Genomic DNA, 17,259 nt, shown 5'->3' with positions numbered 1-17,259 from the left:
TTTTTTAAAAGAAAAAAAGAAACGCAAGGTCTCAAGATCATCGTATTACAAGTTCAAATAATAACTCTCTTGACTGTCTGGCCACTAATTATTTTATTGTACCACCTACATGCAATAGCAGAACTTAAATCGTCATGTTTCTTGATTATATTTTTCATTGGAGTTTTCTGGCCAAAACAGAGATAACCCCAGCTGCTCTATCTCAGCAACTTGCCATGAGAAAACAACTGAGAATGTATGTGGGAGTCCTTTGACCTCTTTGAAGTAACATATAATCAGTCATTGCCAGATTCCTTCTTCTTCTGGCCCTGATACGAATATTTCATTTGCTTAAAAGTTATTCTATTTTTTTTTTTCTTACAAGTTTTCCTGTTTTTCTGAGAACGCTCGATATGAAAGTCTCACAGGGAAAGTAAAAGTAAGGTATTTTCCCCACCATGCATCTATTTATTTTCATACTTAGAATCACAGAATCTCACAGATGGGAAGGAACTGAAAGGTGCAAAGTATTTCCACAAATAATTATAATCCAAATGGGTGTGTAATAAATGTCCTAAGCGTGGTAAGACTTGTTGTGAGTTCTGAAGAGGGAGAAAGGATTTCTGCCTGCAGTCAGGAGGGAAGGCTTCATGGAGGAGGCAGCATCTGAGACTCAGTGAGATCCCAATGGGTGGTGGGAGGAGATGTTCTACAGCAAGGGAAAAGAGTTCCTTTGGAGGCAGTGAGTCCAGTGACAGAAGGAATCCAGCTTGGTTAATAGCAGGACATGCAGAGCAGAGCAAACAGGATGTACCAGAGTATACCGCACTAAGAATCCATTTTGGGGTGCAAATAGTAACTGAGGCCTAGAATTCCTTGGAAGTATAAAATGATGTTTTCAAAGCACAGCTTATAAATGGCTATATTCTTGAGTGTAAAAACCTACTTCTAAGAATGAGATGGTCACTTTGTTTCCTTCAGTAGTATTTGAATGACATTGATAAACAGGACATAATGTTTTGAAAACAGAATTTCTGGTGTACATATGTAGTTAAGGGAAAAAGAAGGGGCAGGAGACTCAAAACCATATATAGGAGAGATTTCTGGTTACATGGTACAGTTCCCTGCCTCCAAAAACACAGAATAGTGGATAAAATGCAAAAAAGAGAAAGTAAAAACATAGCCAGGCTTAAAAGCCAAACAAACATCTCCATGAACCAGAAGTGAAAAAGACATGCAAACCAGTGGGTGGACATGAAGCCCAGGCCTGAGGGCTGCGGTGAGTTGTGGAGAGGGGCAGGGGGAGCAGTTATAAAGGGTTTGCATAGACATATCTGGCTACACCCCAGGGCCCAGCGCAGAGACAACCCACTGAAAACTGCCCAGCCTTTCTGTAAAGAAGGCCTCTTTGCTTATCTTAGAGCTTCTGTCTGAGAGTCAGGCATCTAATGTAACACAGGACTAGGGGTTCTCTCCAAAGACAGAGGCTAGTGGGCACCACCGTTGCACTGTCCTCTGCCTCACCCCAGGTCACTGCTATCTCCTGGAAAGGAGCTTATGCACATGTCTGGTGTCCTGAGTTTTGTTTTGTTTTGTTTTTGTTTTTTTGTTTGTTTTTGCAGCTGCCACCCAGGAGATGTCTCTTGAGCACCTGATTCTGGTGGCAAATGAGGTTTATGTTTGAGGTGCCACAGGACCATAACAAACCAGGAAAACGTCCTTAACCAGCTACCTACCCCCAGTGCAGAGACAGCAGACTGGAATGCTCAGTCGTACCATGGGAGAGGCCTATCAGTGTAACTTCACAGCCGTGGCCTGAGGAGTAGGCTTCTAACTAAACATACATCCGAGGGCCAACTCTAATCCTCTCCAGAGACTTTGGAGGGTGGGTGCTCTCTTCATCTTCCTTATGCCATGCTCCCAAATGCTGGCATCTCCAAGAAAGGAACTTGTGTGAACAACTGTTGCTGTCACTCAAAAGGCACATCCCTTGATGGCCTGAGTCTGGTGAGTAGAGGGGCTTGGGTTCATGGGTTCAACAGGATGGCAGCAAACAAAGAAAGTTCTTAACTGGCTATCATCCCAGGGTTCAGTGCACACAGAACAGACAGAAATGTCTATTTCCTAGTGTTCCCCTAAAAGAGGTATATTTGCATACTTTAAAAGTGGCTGCCTGAGAATTTGGCTTCCAATCAGCCTAAATCCACTTTGGAGCCTGACAGGTCTTGTGACACCTCCAGTTACTGGGAGTAACTAAGGATGAAGTAGAGTACTAGAAGAAACACAAAGTTCTGAGAGCCAAGCAAGAGCTAAGGTGGGCTTGAATGATAAGGCTCATTTCCTACATGAGGCTTCTCCTTCCAGACTGAGAGAGGTGGCTGTTTTATATAATGCATAAAAACCAACACAGAGAGGAAAGTAAAATAAAGAAACAGAGGAATATGGTCCAAATGAAACAAGATAAAACCTCAGAAAAGACTTCAATGAGACAGATGGGTGATTTACCAAATAGCTCAAAATAATGGTCATAATAATACTTAACAAGTTCAGGAGAAACATGCATGAACAAAGTGAGAATTTCAACAAAGAGAAAGAAAATATTTTAAAAGTACCAAACAGAAGTCATGGAGCTGAAGAATACAATCACAGAACAGAAAAATACAATAAAGGAATTCAATAACAAACTAGATGAAGCACAAGAAAGGATCATGAACTCAAACACAGGGCAGTAGAACTTACCCAACTAGAGCAAAAAGAACAAAGAATGAAAAATAGTGAAGATAATTTAAGGGACTTAAATTTAAGATAGATCACATGGGCCAACATTCATGTTATACAAGTCCCAGAAGGAAAAGAGGGCAGAAAATTTATTTGAGGAAATAATGGCTGAAAACTCCCCTAAGATAGGGAAGGAAACAGACATCCACATCTAGGAAGTCCAGGGAGTTTCAAAACAGATGAACCAAGAGATCCACACCAAGACACATTAAAATTGAAGTGTGAAAAGTTAAAAACAAAGAGAACATCTTACAAGTAGCAAGAGAAAAACTTGTTACATACAAGGGAACTCTCACAAGACTAATAGCAGATTTTTCAGCAGAAATTGTGCAGACCAGAAGGGAGGAACACAATATATTCAAAGTGCTGAAAGAAAAAAAAAAAAGACAGAAACAACAACAACAAAAAAACCCTCTATCAAGAATACCCTACCTGGCAAATTTGTCCTTCAGAATCAAAGGAAAGATAAAGTTTTCCAGACAGGCCAAAGCTAAAGGAGTGCATCACCACTAGACAAATCTTACAAGAAATGTTGACAACAAAGCCAAGGAAACACAGGGAAAAATACACAAACGGGACATCAAACTGAAACGTTTGTGCATGGCGAAGAAAACCATCAACAAAATGAAAAGGCAAACTACAAATGAAATAAAATATTTGCAAATCATAAACCTGATAAGGAGTTAATATCTAAAATATACAAAGAACTCACACGACTCAACAGGAAAAAACCCCAACCGACCCAATTCATAAATGGGAGAGGATCAGAATAGACATTTTTCCACAGAAGACATGCAAATGGCTAACAGGTACAGGAAAATGTGCTCAACATCACTAATCCTCAGGGATTAGCAAATCAAAACCACAGTGAGACACCACCTCATACCTGTCAGAGTGGCTATCTTGACAAAGACAAGAAATAACAAGTATCAGTGAGGATGAGAAGAAAAGAGAAACCTGCACACTACACTGTTGGTGGGAATGTAAATTGGTGCAGCCGCTATAGAAAACAGTATGGAGGTTCTGAAAAAAAAAAAAATTAAAAATAGAGCTACATATGATCCAGCAATACTACTTCTGGGTATTTATTCAAAGAAAATGAAAACACTAATTCAAAAAGAAAGAAACCAGAACATAGATACTGAGAACAGACTAGTGCTGCCAGCCGGGTGTGTGTGTTGGGGCAGGGTGGGGGGTCAGGGGGGTGGCGGTGCAAATGAAATGGGTGAGGGTGGTTAAAGGTACAAACTTCTAGTTATAACACAAATAAGTCCTGGGGATCTAATGTACAGCACGATGACTATAGTTCACAATATTGTATTGTGTATTTGGGAGTTGTTAAGAGAAAAGTTCTCAACACAAGAAAAAAATCTTAACTATGTGTGGTGATGGATGTTAACTACATATATTGCAGTGATCACGTTGTGATATACACATGTATAGAGTCATTATGTTACAAACATAAACTAATAAGTTTATATCTCAGCAATAAAAATCATATAATTATAGAAATTATATCTCAATAATAAAAAAAGAAATACCATACAAACACTAAGCACACACAAAAGAACCAATTTAAAATCTTGGAAAGGAAAAATAATATGTAGTAGATTAATAAGGAAAAGTATAGAATTAGAAATCTGGAAAATGTTCTAAGGAATTCACCAGGAATATAATACAGAAATAAACAGATTTTTTGCTTTTAAATGAGAGTGTAGGTAAGGGACAAGGAGGATAGATTTAGGACCTCCCAAATTAACATATTTCAAATAATCATCTTATCTCCTTGAGTTACTGTATTATTTTGCAAAATCAAAGGATGTTCAGGATCGTTCCAAATTTTGAGGGTACATTATATAAGGCAATTAGTACACTCTTACATAAAATGTCTGTACAATTCTCAGAAAAGAAAAAGATTAAAAAAATTTTTTTTTCTAATGTTTATTTCTGAGAGAGAGAGAGCGAGCACAAGTGGGGTGGGGCAGAGAGAGGGAGACACAGAATCCGAAGCAGCTGTCAGCACTGAGCCCAACATGGGACTTGAACTCGTGAACTGCAAAATCATGACCTGAGCCAAAGCTGGATGCCCAACCGACTGAGCCACCCAGGTGTCCCAGAAAAGAAAAAGATGTTCTTTAATGAACCAGTGATAAGATATAAGCTTTTGTACCTCAATGTCATCCTTATTTTTAAGTAGTGGTGCTTCCATAATATTTCTAAGACAAAACGAATCAGATTCCACATCAAACGGGGTTCCAGTTAACTCAGAGATTCGATCCCAGTGTCTCTGTTTCATTGCCTTATTGGTCATCATTTCCAGTAGAGGACATGACTCACTGAAATCATCAATTCTTTTTTTCAGATCCAAAAAAGCTTGCCAATCTTTAAGCCCTTTTGGGAGTTTACGACACCTTTCAGGGGAAAAAATTGTATCACTACACATTTCTTTGTGTACACACACACACACACACACACACACACACACACACACACACAACAACTTTGCCATATATATATATATATATATATATATATGGCAATATATCAGAGGATAGATTCATTTGTTAAATACCTACAAGATCCTATGAAGATAGCCACTAGAAAAAGGTAAGTTTAATTCAATTAAAACTCACCTGTTTTGAAATTCCTGCAGTTCTGCATTAATTTTTTCAATGTCTACATCTCCCCAAAGTATTTCATAATAACCACTAATATTGCTCATTACGGTATCATAGAGTCCATACAGCTTCTGCAGCAAGTTGAGTTCCTTTCTGGGAAACCAAATATTTAAGTCATTGCATAATGTGTATTTTAAAAATAAATGTCATTATTGGATAGACAGAATTCATCCAATCAAATATTTCATACATCACATGTGTACTTTATATACACCAATATGCAAAAAACCCTGTTAGTTTCCAAACAAAGATTTTATTAAAGCTCCATCAATCGGGTCAAGTGTACAGCTCTCAAATATTCCAAGTCATACTATGACTTGACACTAACAAATGGCTTGATTATTATTACCATTCCAGTCACTGCAAACAGTGTGACCAGCACTTGGTAAGATCAAAGCTAAGGCTAAGATTTTAATTTTTTTTCTTTCAAATGCAAGTTGTTTTTTTATGAGAACATCTATCTTTAGGAAGTGACTTAAACATCACTTTCCTACCAAAAGCTTTCCCTCACGTACCCAAATGGAGTTATATACATAGCAAGAATAATAGGAGGGATTATAGATTCCTAGAAAAAGTCCTTTTATCGTGTAATACACCAAAAATTGAGTTTGTTGATGCTCCCAAGAATTCCTCAATGCTTAGCGGACCATGAGGGTCCCCTAGGCCCAATTTCAGTTTTTGAGTTTATTTCTTGAGCAGTTCTAACTATTTGTAAGGATTGATGTTCACAACTTTTATTATGTATTATAAATAATGCAAAGGCCAAAGTTAAAATTTGCTTATGTTTTTAATAAAGTAAAACTCATTCTATCTTGCAATTATCAAATGGGCACACTGGGCCCTTTAAAAAACACTCTTTTTCCAATTCTTGCTTCATTTTGCTGATTCTTAGGAATGATCCCATTGTTAATCATGGAGTATTTCCAACTATGCTAAAAATGACTAAAATAATACAAAAAGAACAACAAGATCTCCAATAAAAAAGGGACAATTTTTCTTCAGGTTTCTTACTGTGTTGCCCAAAGCATTGTATCGTCTTTTAAGAAAGTATCAAGAGGAGGGCACCTGTTGGGATGAGCACTGGGTGTTGTATGGAAACCAATTTGACAATAAATTTCATATTAAAAATAAATAAATAAATAAAAGTAAAATGATCATTGTATTGAAAAAAAAAAGAAAGAAAGTATCAAGAAAGAACTCTGGAGAGACACCATTTTTGTTTTGTTTTTGTTGTTGTTGTTTAGCTCTCACTTAATACAGTTAAGGAATTGTTCATTTTTTTATGTAAAACAGCAAAGAGAAGACAACTGACAAAAGAGTGTGTTTCCCAAGTATTGAACAGGAAAGAGACACAAGGCAACACACTAGACTCTAACTGTGATAGTCCAACTGGCTATGTAAGTGAGATCTCAGACTGTGGGTCTTTAGATGATAATTACCTAGATGAATTTTACCCAAATCAGTAATTTATGAGTGGACAATATGTTTATGTAGAGGCAAGGGCTTCATCCTGCAAATTTTTACAAGAACCTAAACCATCCCATTTCGTGAAAAGGATATATGACTGTTCTTCCATTATCTGTGATGTTTGTGTAACTTTTATTTGGGACATCCCCTAAGTAGACAGATGCTGAAGGCAGATGTGTACTCAAAGACAGATGATGCAGAAATGAAAAAGTTCATGGACTTGATCCTTCAAATGTGAAAGTAAAGATTTTTTGCATTCATAATGCAAGAAAGATGGTGATCCTCTCTTCCACAAAATTATGGGTGTCTGAGTTTTCAACAGTTCTGGGGTTTAGCAATGCAAGTCAGAAAAATAGTAAGAAGTAATAGTAAGTCAGAAGTAATAGTAAGTTAGAAGCTGTTGGAGATGGATTTGAAATCGGAAATCAGTGCCTACAGAATGGGTATGGTCCAGGTTTGTGCATGACAGCTGATGAGAAGTTGGTGGTGTCACCAGCAAGAATCCAAGAACTGACCTTTACTGTCCCACTGCTTGTACTCACTAATCTTTGCCTTAAATTTTTCCTTAAGCTTTTCTTTCTGTCTTACCTCTTAACTTAGGCAAAGGAAACCCAAAAGCACTACTCAGGTGGTATCCACTGCCCTCACAAGACCTCCCACTCGCCCAGATCCTTGGAGCTAAACTCATATGGACCATGGAGTGACCTCTGGAATGACTTACAATCACCTTCACATTATAATACTAAAATCTCCGCTGATGGAGAAGCACATGCTTCATTTACATAACATACAATGTGTGTATTGGCATGTTTCCTTAAGGCACATGCGCAATCTCATGCCTGCCTTTACAAACAATGACAGAGCTTTCCTATTGATATATTCATTCTAACCCTAAATAAAAGGAACCCATTCACCCTCTCTCAGGGAATCATGGCTTTGGAAGCTATTCCCCATGATCTCTTTATTTGCTGCAAATAAAGTTTTCTTTGTGTGACAACTCAAACTTGTGCAGTTTCTGACTCACCAAGGAGCAAACTCACATTGGTTCTGTTACAGTTGGATTCCGAAGTCAGTTTCCACTTTGTGTAAATATCTTCAAACCAGGGTATTATGGAGTAAAAGTTTGGGTTTTCACTGCTTAAATTCTCACTACATTGTCTAATAAAAGTGCTTTTCACCATTACCTTATTTGTATGTTTGCAAATTATTCATAAATCACTTAAATATAAAAAAATAAATAGTAAATGAGGATGGTTATTTTTCCTGGAATACTGAGGGCTAAAAGAAAACACTGAGTCTCACACTGAGCACGCAAAGAATTAACTAGAGAATTTATGAATATGCAGGACCCAATCCCTGAGATTCTGATTTAGTAAGTCAGGGCAAAGAACAGACATCTGCAATTCTAACACAACTGGTCATCCAGTTAAGCTTGGTGAATGAATGCTTGGAAAAAAAATACAAGCCATCTACCTTAAGGTAGTTGGAAGTATTAATTTATGGTCAGAAAATTTCTTATCTATTTTGCAAAGGCATGTTAGAACTTTGATGAAATCAACATAAAGTTCTTTACTGAAACCATGATCCTAATAAGCTAAAGCCACTGTTCTAATTTTGAGTTTGAGGAAAGTTATACAAAATTCCATGAAGATATACTTGGTTAATTCCTAGATCTACTTACTATTTAAAATCAGTTAAGCTCCTTGGCCTTCAATCCTGATGAATTCTGTGTTTACTCAAAAGCGAAGAGCACTTAGCATAAATGCAATAAGAAGGGTTGGAAAGCCAAGGATGGCTATTCTTCTAAATTAAAAAAAAAAAAAAATCCAAAATTGCAGTGCTTCTATAAGCTAAATATAGACCACAAACACCACAACTTTGGCAACCTATTTTCAACTCCTCAAGGACATTTCTGTTCTATGTGGTGACCATGTATCCAGTGGGTCAGGAATAGCCAGGAATAAGGGGGATATTTAGGAGTGTTCTAGGGGAGGCTGTCTGCATGATAAAGGATTTAATGATGGCATGATTCTTCTAATGGACAGAATTTAATTATTTGCATGTATCACTTGTACAGTTTCTAAACTTACCTAGTTTTGTGTAAAACCTCATAATCAGTCACAGGCAATCCAAAAAGTTGTTCACCAGATGAATATGTAACAAACTTCCTCCACAGATCATCAAAATTGGCCTATAAGAAGATTTTTAAGTTGTAGTAAAATATAATTAATTCAGGCCCCATTAAGGTAGAATTTATTATACCTGGAATAAAAGCTACATTGAGGTTTGTTTAATAATATCTATCAAACAAGGTTCTGTGAAGAAATTTATACTTCTGATACCAAGCTATCAGAAGAAAAGTTGACCACTTAATAAAATTAACTTTTAAGCATTTTAAAAGTATTCATTTTACATGAATTTTTTTTTCTTTAATAAATTAAGTGGTCCCTAGAAGACCTGGTTCTCAAGTTCCCATAAATATGCCTGAAAGTAATAAAACAGTATTTTAAATAACCTATAATTCAGGCTTTTTCACTAATTTAGACTTGTCATCTCTTCTACATGGTCCAAATGAGTGAGTATAATCCTTTCAACCCTGTTTTCTCTCCAAGAAATAGTGTATAAAATGAAGGATTCCATTTTAATACCATTTGAAAGAATTCCAGCAATCTGAATCAACGAAGTTAATGCACATGTCCTTTGAACCAAAAGTGGAATCTACTGTACTTACAATGCTAAGTATTAATAGTGTTTAAAGCACCAAACCCAATAGAAATAACCCACCTGTGATGAGATATGTGTGCTACACATAAAGGGTATAACATATCAATAGGGATCCCAAATTTCCAGCCCTGGAGAATGTCTGGCATCAGACCTCACAATACCCAGAGAGTGAATCAGATCTGACAGCTATGTTAGCTTCTTTTATTTCTTTTTTTTCCTTCAATGTTTTATTTAAATTCTAGTTAGTTAACATATAGTGTAGTATTGGTTTCAGGAGTAGAATTTAGTGATTCATCACTCACATATAACAGTGCTCATCACAAGTGCCTTCCTTAATACCCATCACCCATTTAGCCCATCCCCCACGCACCTCCTTCCATCAATCCTCAGTCTGCTGTAAAGAATCTCTTATGGCTTGCTTCCCTTTCTCTCTGTCTCTCTGTCTCTCTCTCTTTCCCTTCCCATATGTTCATTTGTTTTGTTTCTTAAATTCCACAACATACTTTAAAGGAGCCAAATCAGGAAGGGGTGAGGACCTTGAAGGAACTCCAGTGAACTCTTAGTTCCTAGAAAGGGCCATATTTTGCACTTTTTACGTTTCTTGGTGGTTAGTACAGTGGTTACTCAACAAATTTACTGACTAAAGTGTCCATGGGACAAGGTGAACCCAGAAAAGGTGAAACAAAAACTTTAAAGTTAGCATACTTTAAAATAATGACATTTAAAATCTTGTCTATGAGGTAAAGACTATTGATGGATGCCAGTCACTCACCCCTTTTCCACTCAGCTCCCAAATAATACAAAAAGACCCATAGCAACAGCCAAATGGGGAGCAAAATAATCAGCTTTGTCAGCAGACCAACAGAATGCCCAGTAACTCCAGAAATCAGAGTAAAATTGCATCAGAGAACACCACTGCACCCTGAGACCCCACATGAGGCTCCTGCTTCTTTCCACAATCCAGATCTTGGCACCTGCTTCTCTTGGGGGTTGGGGGATGAAAGGGCACCTGCTTTTGAGGAGAGTTGGGTCACATGTTCAGCCAGATGCATGGCGAACAGCCTGCTTACCTCACACCCCCAAACACATGGAGAATAGAAGGAGCAAGATGGCAAGAGATGGGCCCTTCAATGTCTTTTCAATGAAGTGGCCACACCTCTGGTAAAAGGGTGACCCATTAAAGTCCCAGTTGCTAACCAATAAATTGGTAACTCCTGACGGAAAGACAAGGAGGTGGGTCTACCTTCAAAATACAGCAAGCCTCCAACCACTTCTCATCAACTCCAATGCCACCAGGTTGGTCCAAGTTACTGTCATCCTGTCCTGGACTATTTCAATAGCCTCCTAATTACTCTCCCTGCTTCTACCCTTGACTGTCAATAATCTACTCTCAACACTTGTAGCTAGAGCAAGTCACTGAAAATATAAGTAAGTTGATGTCATATTTGCTTATACTCAGGACCTTTGCACCTGCTCATCCTTCTGCCTGGAAAGCTGCTCTTCCAGATACCTGCTGGGTCTGTTCCCTCATTTCTCTAGGTCTCCACTCAAATGTCACCTTTTCAAGGATGGCTTCTCTGGAGACCTTCCACTTTATGCACACACAGCCCAGCATGTTATTCCCCTTCCCTGCTTTATTTTTTCCCCTTGGCACTTATCACCATCCAACATTACTATCTATTTTCATCCTCCCTCTTGCTTTTATTGCTGAGGGGTTCTGCTTGGCTCAGCTGGCAGCCACCAGGTAAGCAGATCAATCTGGGTCCTGGCTCCTCCAGCGAGGCAGGCCTTTCCCCCAGGGCCCTGGGGACTTCAGGTAGCAAAGGATCAAGAGCCTCCTCCAGTGTCCAGCATAAAGCGCTGGCAAGGGTGATAGACAGGAGGATCTGGTTTTAGTCCAAGAGTGACCATTATTGTCCTAAGGACAAAAGAACCCAAACAATATCAAGGGATTATGACTTTTTGTCTGAGGACATCATATTCAATGAAAGGCTGCATTCCATGAAAACCCTGACCAGCACAGACAGCCTACCTTACAGAAAACCACCAGAGTTACTGGGCTGGACCTACCCCTCTGGAGCCAGGCAGCACACACAGTGGGTTCTGTGACAGCTGATTTCATCTACTTTGCACAAGTTTATTCCTCTAGGGTCAGCTGCAATTCCCGGTTGCTTGAAGGATCCTGGAGAAACACTTTTCTTATCTGGGTCTGGATTTTCCATTTAAACCACTCAAATCAAGGGAGATACTTGAAAATTCGATACCACATGAGAAATTCTACTTGGTTCTGATGGAAAAAGCCTGAAGTGCCCGTCTCATGAGAACCTGCGACTGGAGAGATCCCATTCAACTTGACTGAACCTTTTTTACTGCAAGTGCATCTGGTTGGTCTCAATCTTTACTATTTCTTGCTTGTATTACTGAAACTGCCATCGGTCTGACCACCCTCCCTCCAAAACATTCTCCACACTAATGCCAGAGAAGTCTTTTAAACACACAACTGTTCTAAAAATTCAAATCTGAACAGATCATTCCCTGTTTGGAGCCTTCCAGCCCCTAGGATAGGCTACAAGCTCCTTATGATAGCCTACAAGGCTCTCTAAGGATTTCTGCCCACTGTGCTGCCTATCCCTCATCCCTATGCTTTCTGCCCAATGCACCCCACACTTCACTCTCTCATCTCCCCTAGATCTCCCTGCTTATGTCTTCATTTCTGGGAGGTACAAATTCTGTCTAATATATTTTCCCTCCTCTTTCCCCTGGCTAATTATCATTAGTCCTTCAAGATGCAGCTTAGATGGCTCCTCTTCCAGGAAGCTTTTTCTGGGCTGCCCCATCAGCTCCCATCGGTCTGTTTCCATTAACACTGGTTCTCACACCTAGATCACAATGCTCACCACATGGTTTTGCAATTACAATCTATCCAGCTGTCTGTCTCCCTACCAGATTTTAGCAGCTTAGAAGAAAGAACCATTTCTTAATCACCTTTCTATTGACCAAGACACACAGCAGGTATCTGATAAATATTTTTTCATGACTACAAGTGCAGGTGGGATAGGGAACATAAAGAGAACATATAGCACAGCCACTACAAAAAACAGGATAGAGATTAGAAACAAAGAGGAGAATTTCCAGATAATCTTAGGGGCTGGCTTACATAGGAATCCATGAATCCACAAAACATTAACCTAAATGGGTGTGTGGTTTTTCTCTAGATGTGCTCAGCACTCTGGGCATAGAAAAAGAGAGTAAATGGTTGGCCTGACCCAGTAAGCATTGTCCAAGGTAGGGCAAATGAAGTGGGAATTTTAAAGTCATGGATACAGAAGGAAGAAAAATAATGGATACAGAGAGAAGACAAGGAAACTTTTTGTCAATATTTTAAATTTGATATATTTTATTATTTTCATACATTTTATTATTCTATGAATTTTTACCATTAACACACAAACAAGATGTTTGGAACGAGAATAAGGTATAAGCTTAAGTTCAAAATCAAAATCTTATTCTCTAAAAATACAGAGAGAGATTCTGTGGAGAAGAGCATGAAGGGATATAAGAAAAGGAATCAATTACATTATTTAGCAGACTAGAATACAATTAAAATCTGTATGCACTTTAAACATTAACTTTTCCTCTGTAAGACAGAACACATACATTTTTCCCTAAAATTATTTTAAAGACTAACAACACATTTTCTATATGCAGAAAATGAAATTTTACCTGAAATATCTGTAGCCTGTTGCTAGCTTCTTGGGGTGGTATATTTGGAACCATGGGTCCTTCCTGTAATGAATAATATAATCTCCATTTAAATTCTTAATCGCATGCATTTATCAATTTATTGAGTTTACCTATTATTTCCTTTTAAATCAATAAACATTATTTTTAATTGAAATGGTCAAATTTTGCCCCATAGATGAAGCTTTCATTTAGTTTTTGTAACAGCCTTACTGAGATATAATTCACATATCATACAATCTCTCACTGAAAACAGACAACTTGATGACTTTTACTATATTCACAAAGTTGTATAACCATGACCATTGTCAATTTTAGAATATTCACATCACTCCAACTGCCATTCATTTCTAAAGGACCATGACATAGCTAACAAAAAATGTGACAAAATTACACCCTGCATGAAGCTTGTACCACTAGAGCTCTGTCTCATGTCATTTATGATTGTAAACGATGATGCTGTGGTTACTCATTAGAATGACTGATCTAGAGTTCCGACAACAGCCTCCTTTCACCGATGGTTCAGCCCAATATGGAAACAGAGGAGCATGTAGGTGGAACACTTGGAAGAAGCCAAAGGCAGTCTCTGGTGGCCATCATCCAGAAAACAGTTGCAAAAAGGACCCCAGATGATCTATACAATCATGAATACTACGGATATGCTAAATAATAGACTAGATTCCCAGTATAATAGAATACGAGGGCCATAAAATGTTAACAAATCCAACTAAAAGAGGCAAGTTCAGCACATGTAAAAAAAAAAAAAAAAGAAGGCATTTATGATTATTATTAAGGGCTTAAAATTATCTTATGAATCCAGACCCACTGTGACCACTAAAAGAAAGTAGCACATGTTAGGGAATATATCCAACTTTTGAGTTTAACTTCAAAGAGGTGGATCGTTATTGGTCATGATACTAGGCTGAATAGTCTGTGGGACTGAGCAAGTGTGACATGGATTATTTATTTTCAATGACTCTGTTGGTTCTGTAGTAAAAAAAAAAAAAAAAAAAAAAAAAGATCAGTTGCATAACGCCCTGGTATTATGGTATTTATAGTCTCTTGCAACCTCTCAACAACAGTATTCCATTTGCAACTATGAGCATTCTGGCCTGAGAAAGGACAAGAACAGACCCTTTGGTTCCTTCCACAATCTCAAAAGCTGTTGCTCCTTTTAACAGTTATATCTTCTTTCTTCCTCTATAAAACAAGCTTAAAGGACTAGCTATCTCCTGTTTTTCAGATAGCTGCAAATATGCAAGTACAGCCTCTTATATACAATGTGCAAATCACAGTGTATTTCTCAAGACTCATCACTGTCATCGCATATAACACTCCACAGAACATTTTAACCCACAGTATGCAAATACTTGGATTACCATCTCATACGCTTCTGCGAAGTTCATTACATCCTCACGAAAAACTTCCACGGCCTCAAGAAGATTACTTTTAAACTTTGGCTGCACTTGAACTAGTTCATCTTGCACAGAAACCTAGAATAAGAAAGAATACTCAACGTGAGATGTATTTAAATGAAAATGTATTTAAATGTATTTAAATGAAAGCCCTAATTCTATTCCAGCAAGTCTGTTATCCTGCAGATGCCCAGGGATGAACAAGGATGTCTCTGCAATGTTGTTTAAAAGACAAAAACAAAAACAAAAGAGAAATAAATAACCCAAATCCACCAACAGGTGACACAAATAATTCTAGTTCATGACCTAAGAGGCAAAGCCAGCTTCTGTAACTGCGGTTAGGAAAAAGTTTTCTGACTGATCCAGTCCAGGCCATCACTGTGGCCAGGGGGACAGCTACTGCTTTAGGCCCAATCTGGGTCACAGGCTGGCTCTGGGGCCAGGTGAAGACCTGGGATTAATAACCTCTAGTAGGTTCCCATGGTTGTAGTGGTTGCAACAGTCACCTAAAAGAAAGTGATATTACTCTGGGTATTTAAAAAAAAAGGGGGGGGGGGGAATGCCCTCTATAATACTCTTCAAAGTTTCTGTTTAAACCTTCAATCATAATAGCTATCACTTAATTCATACTACCTGCCATGCTTTTTACATACATTAACCCATTTAACCCTCACAACAACCCTGTGTGGTAAGTGCTGATATTATACTCATTTTACAGGTGAGAAAACTGAGGCACAGAGACACTAAATATAACCTCCCAAAGACCCCAGCATCAGCATGAGGCAAGGTCAAGATTCAAAACCTGGCAGTGTGGTTCCAGGGCTCCTGCTCTTAACTGTTCTGGACAACAGCATCTGCCTATGCTACTTTAAGATTATGCATGATTGTAGTAAAAGGATGCGTCAATAGGCTTAACACTAACAGTTAAGGACGTAGAACAACCTGAGTGAATCTTTCCCATTGAACAATAACAGAAAGTTGAGCTTCACTAAATCTCAGTGGAGGGTTCTCCCTTTCCTTCCCAAGATGCACTTCTCTGACTAAATCATCAATCATTTTTTAAAATAAGTGATTAGTCAATACTAAACATGAATTTAGATAAACATGAGTATTGAAAAAGCATTTTATACACATTACATCAAGGGAGCCTCATAATCACACATAAAAAATTCCTAGTATGTTCCTGAATGATCACATGAAGAAATTGAGAAAGAAGGGTTATTAACTTGCATAAGGTCACCTAATTGGCTGGTGGCAGAGCTGGAATCATGAGTCATGACCCCAATTTGAGCTCTGTATCCTTGCAACTCTGTCTTGCTTCATCTCAGGGACAAATCTCTCCATAAATAAGGAATTTTAATCCAATGTTTAATTAACATTCAATAAAAATTTTCACTATAATTAAAGAATCTGGACCCACCCTTCAAGTTCATTTTTAATGTTTAACTGTGTAAATGTTTACCAACTTCAAAAACGCTTAGAGAGAAATATATAGGTATAAATACCTGCATTAAAAGAAAAAAATCTCAAATCAGTAACCTAACCATCCACCTTAACAAACCAGGCAAAGAAGAACAAACTAAATGCAAAACAAGCAGAAGGAAATAATAAAAATTACAGCACAGATAAATGATACAGAGAATAGGAAAACAATAGAGAAAATCAACAAACTAAAAGTTTCTTCTTTGAAAAGATCAACAGAATTGACAAACCTTTACCTAGACTAACCAAGAATAAAGGAGAAAAATTACTCAAATTAACTAAAATTAAAAATGGAAGAGGGATATCACTACCTACTTTACAGAAATAAATGGAATTATAAGAACACAATAAATAGAGTGAATTGGGATCCTATGGGGTAGGAGAAAATATTTGTAAATCATATACCTGATAGGAGTTAATATCCAGAGTAGAGAATTCCTACAACTCAACAACAACAACAAAAACCACAAACAACTCAATTCTAAAATAGGCAAAGGACTTGACTAGACTTTTTCCCAAAGACAATATACAAATGGCCAGCAAGCATATAAAAAGATGATCAATGTTCTGTATCATAAGGGAAGTGCAAATCAAAACCACAACGACATACCACCTCACCCAATAGGATGCCCACTATCAAGGAAACAGAACATAACAAGTGCTGACAAGGATGTGAAGAAATTGGAACCTTTTTGCACTGTTGCTGGGAATGTAAAACGGTGCAGCTGATATGGAAAACAGTAGAGTGGATCTCAAAAACTTAAAAATGGAAAGTATATGATACAGAATTTCTATTCCTGGATATCTATACAAAAGAATTTAAAGTGGGGTCTCAAAGAGATATCTGCACTTTCATGTTCATGGCAGCATTATTCACAATGGCCAAAAGATGGAAGCAATCCAAGTGTCCACTGAGAGATGAATGAATAAACAAAATGTGGCATATACACATAATGGAATATTAGTCCGACTTGAAAAGGAAGGAAATTCTGACA

At 37.8% G+C, this 17,259-nt stretch overlaps 1 protein-coding gene across 1 annotated transcript in view; it reads right to left on the bottom strand.

Annotated features, from left to right (window-relative positions):
- DNAH8 (dynein axonemal heavy chain 8) overlaps positions 1-17,259 on the bottom strand; it is a 315,252-nt gene that overhangs the window by 177,321 nt on the left and 120,672 nt on the right. The window contains exons 32-36 of the mRNA XM_040473119.1: positions 14,747-14,860; positions 13,350-13,412; positions 8,993-9,093; positions 5,391-5,528; positions 4,928-5,168 (exon numbers count right to left, since the gene is read on the bottom strand). Coding sequence (XP_040329053.1) covers positions 4,928-5,168; positions 5,391-5,528; positions 8,993-9,093; positions 13,350-13,412; positions 14,747-14,860 — 657 coding nt within the window. The remainder of the gene's footprint in view (positions 1-4,927; positions 5,169-5,390; positions 5,529-8,992; positions 9,094-13,349; positions 13,413-14,746; positions 14,861-17,259) is intronic.

This window comes from Herpailurus yagouaroundi, unplaced genomic scaffold (genome assembly GCF_014898765.1).
Source record: "Herpailurus yagouaroundi ecotype Mexico unplaced genomic scaffold, PumYag 139, whole genome shotgun sequence".
Lineage (NCBI taxonomy): Eukaryota > Metazoa > Chordata > Mammalia > Carnivora > Felidae > Herpailurus > Herpailurus yagouaroundi.
The sequence above is the reverse complement of the archived record's forward strand: the minus strand, read 5'-3'. Positions and strand labels throughout refer to the sequence as shown.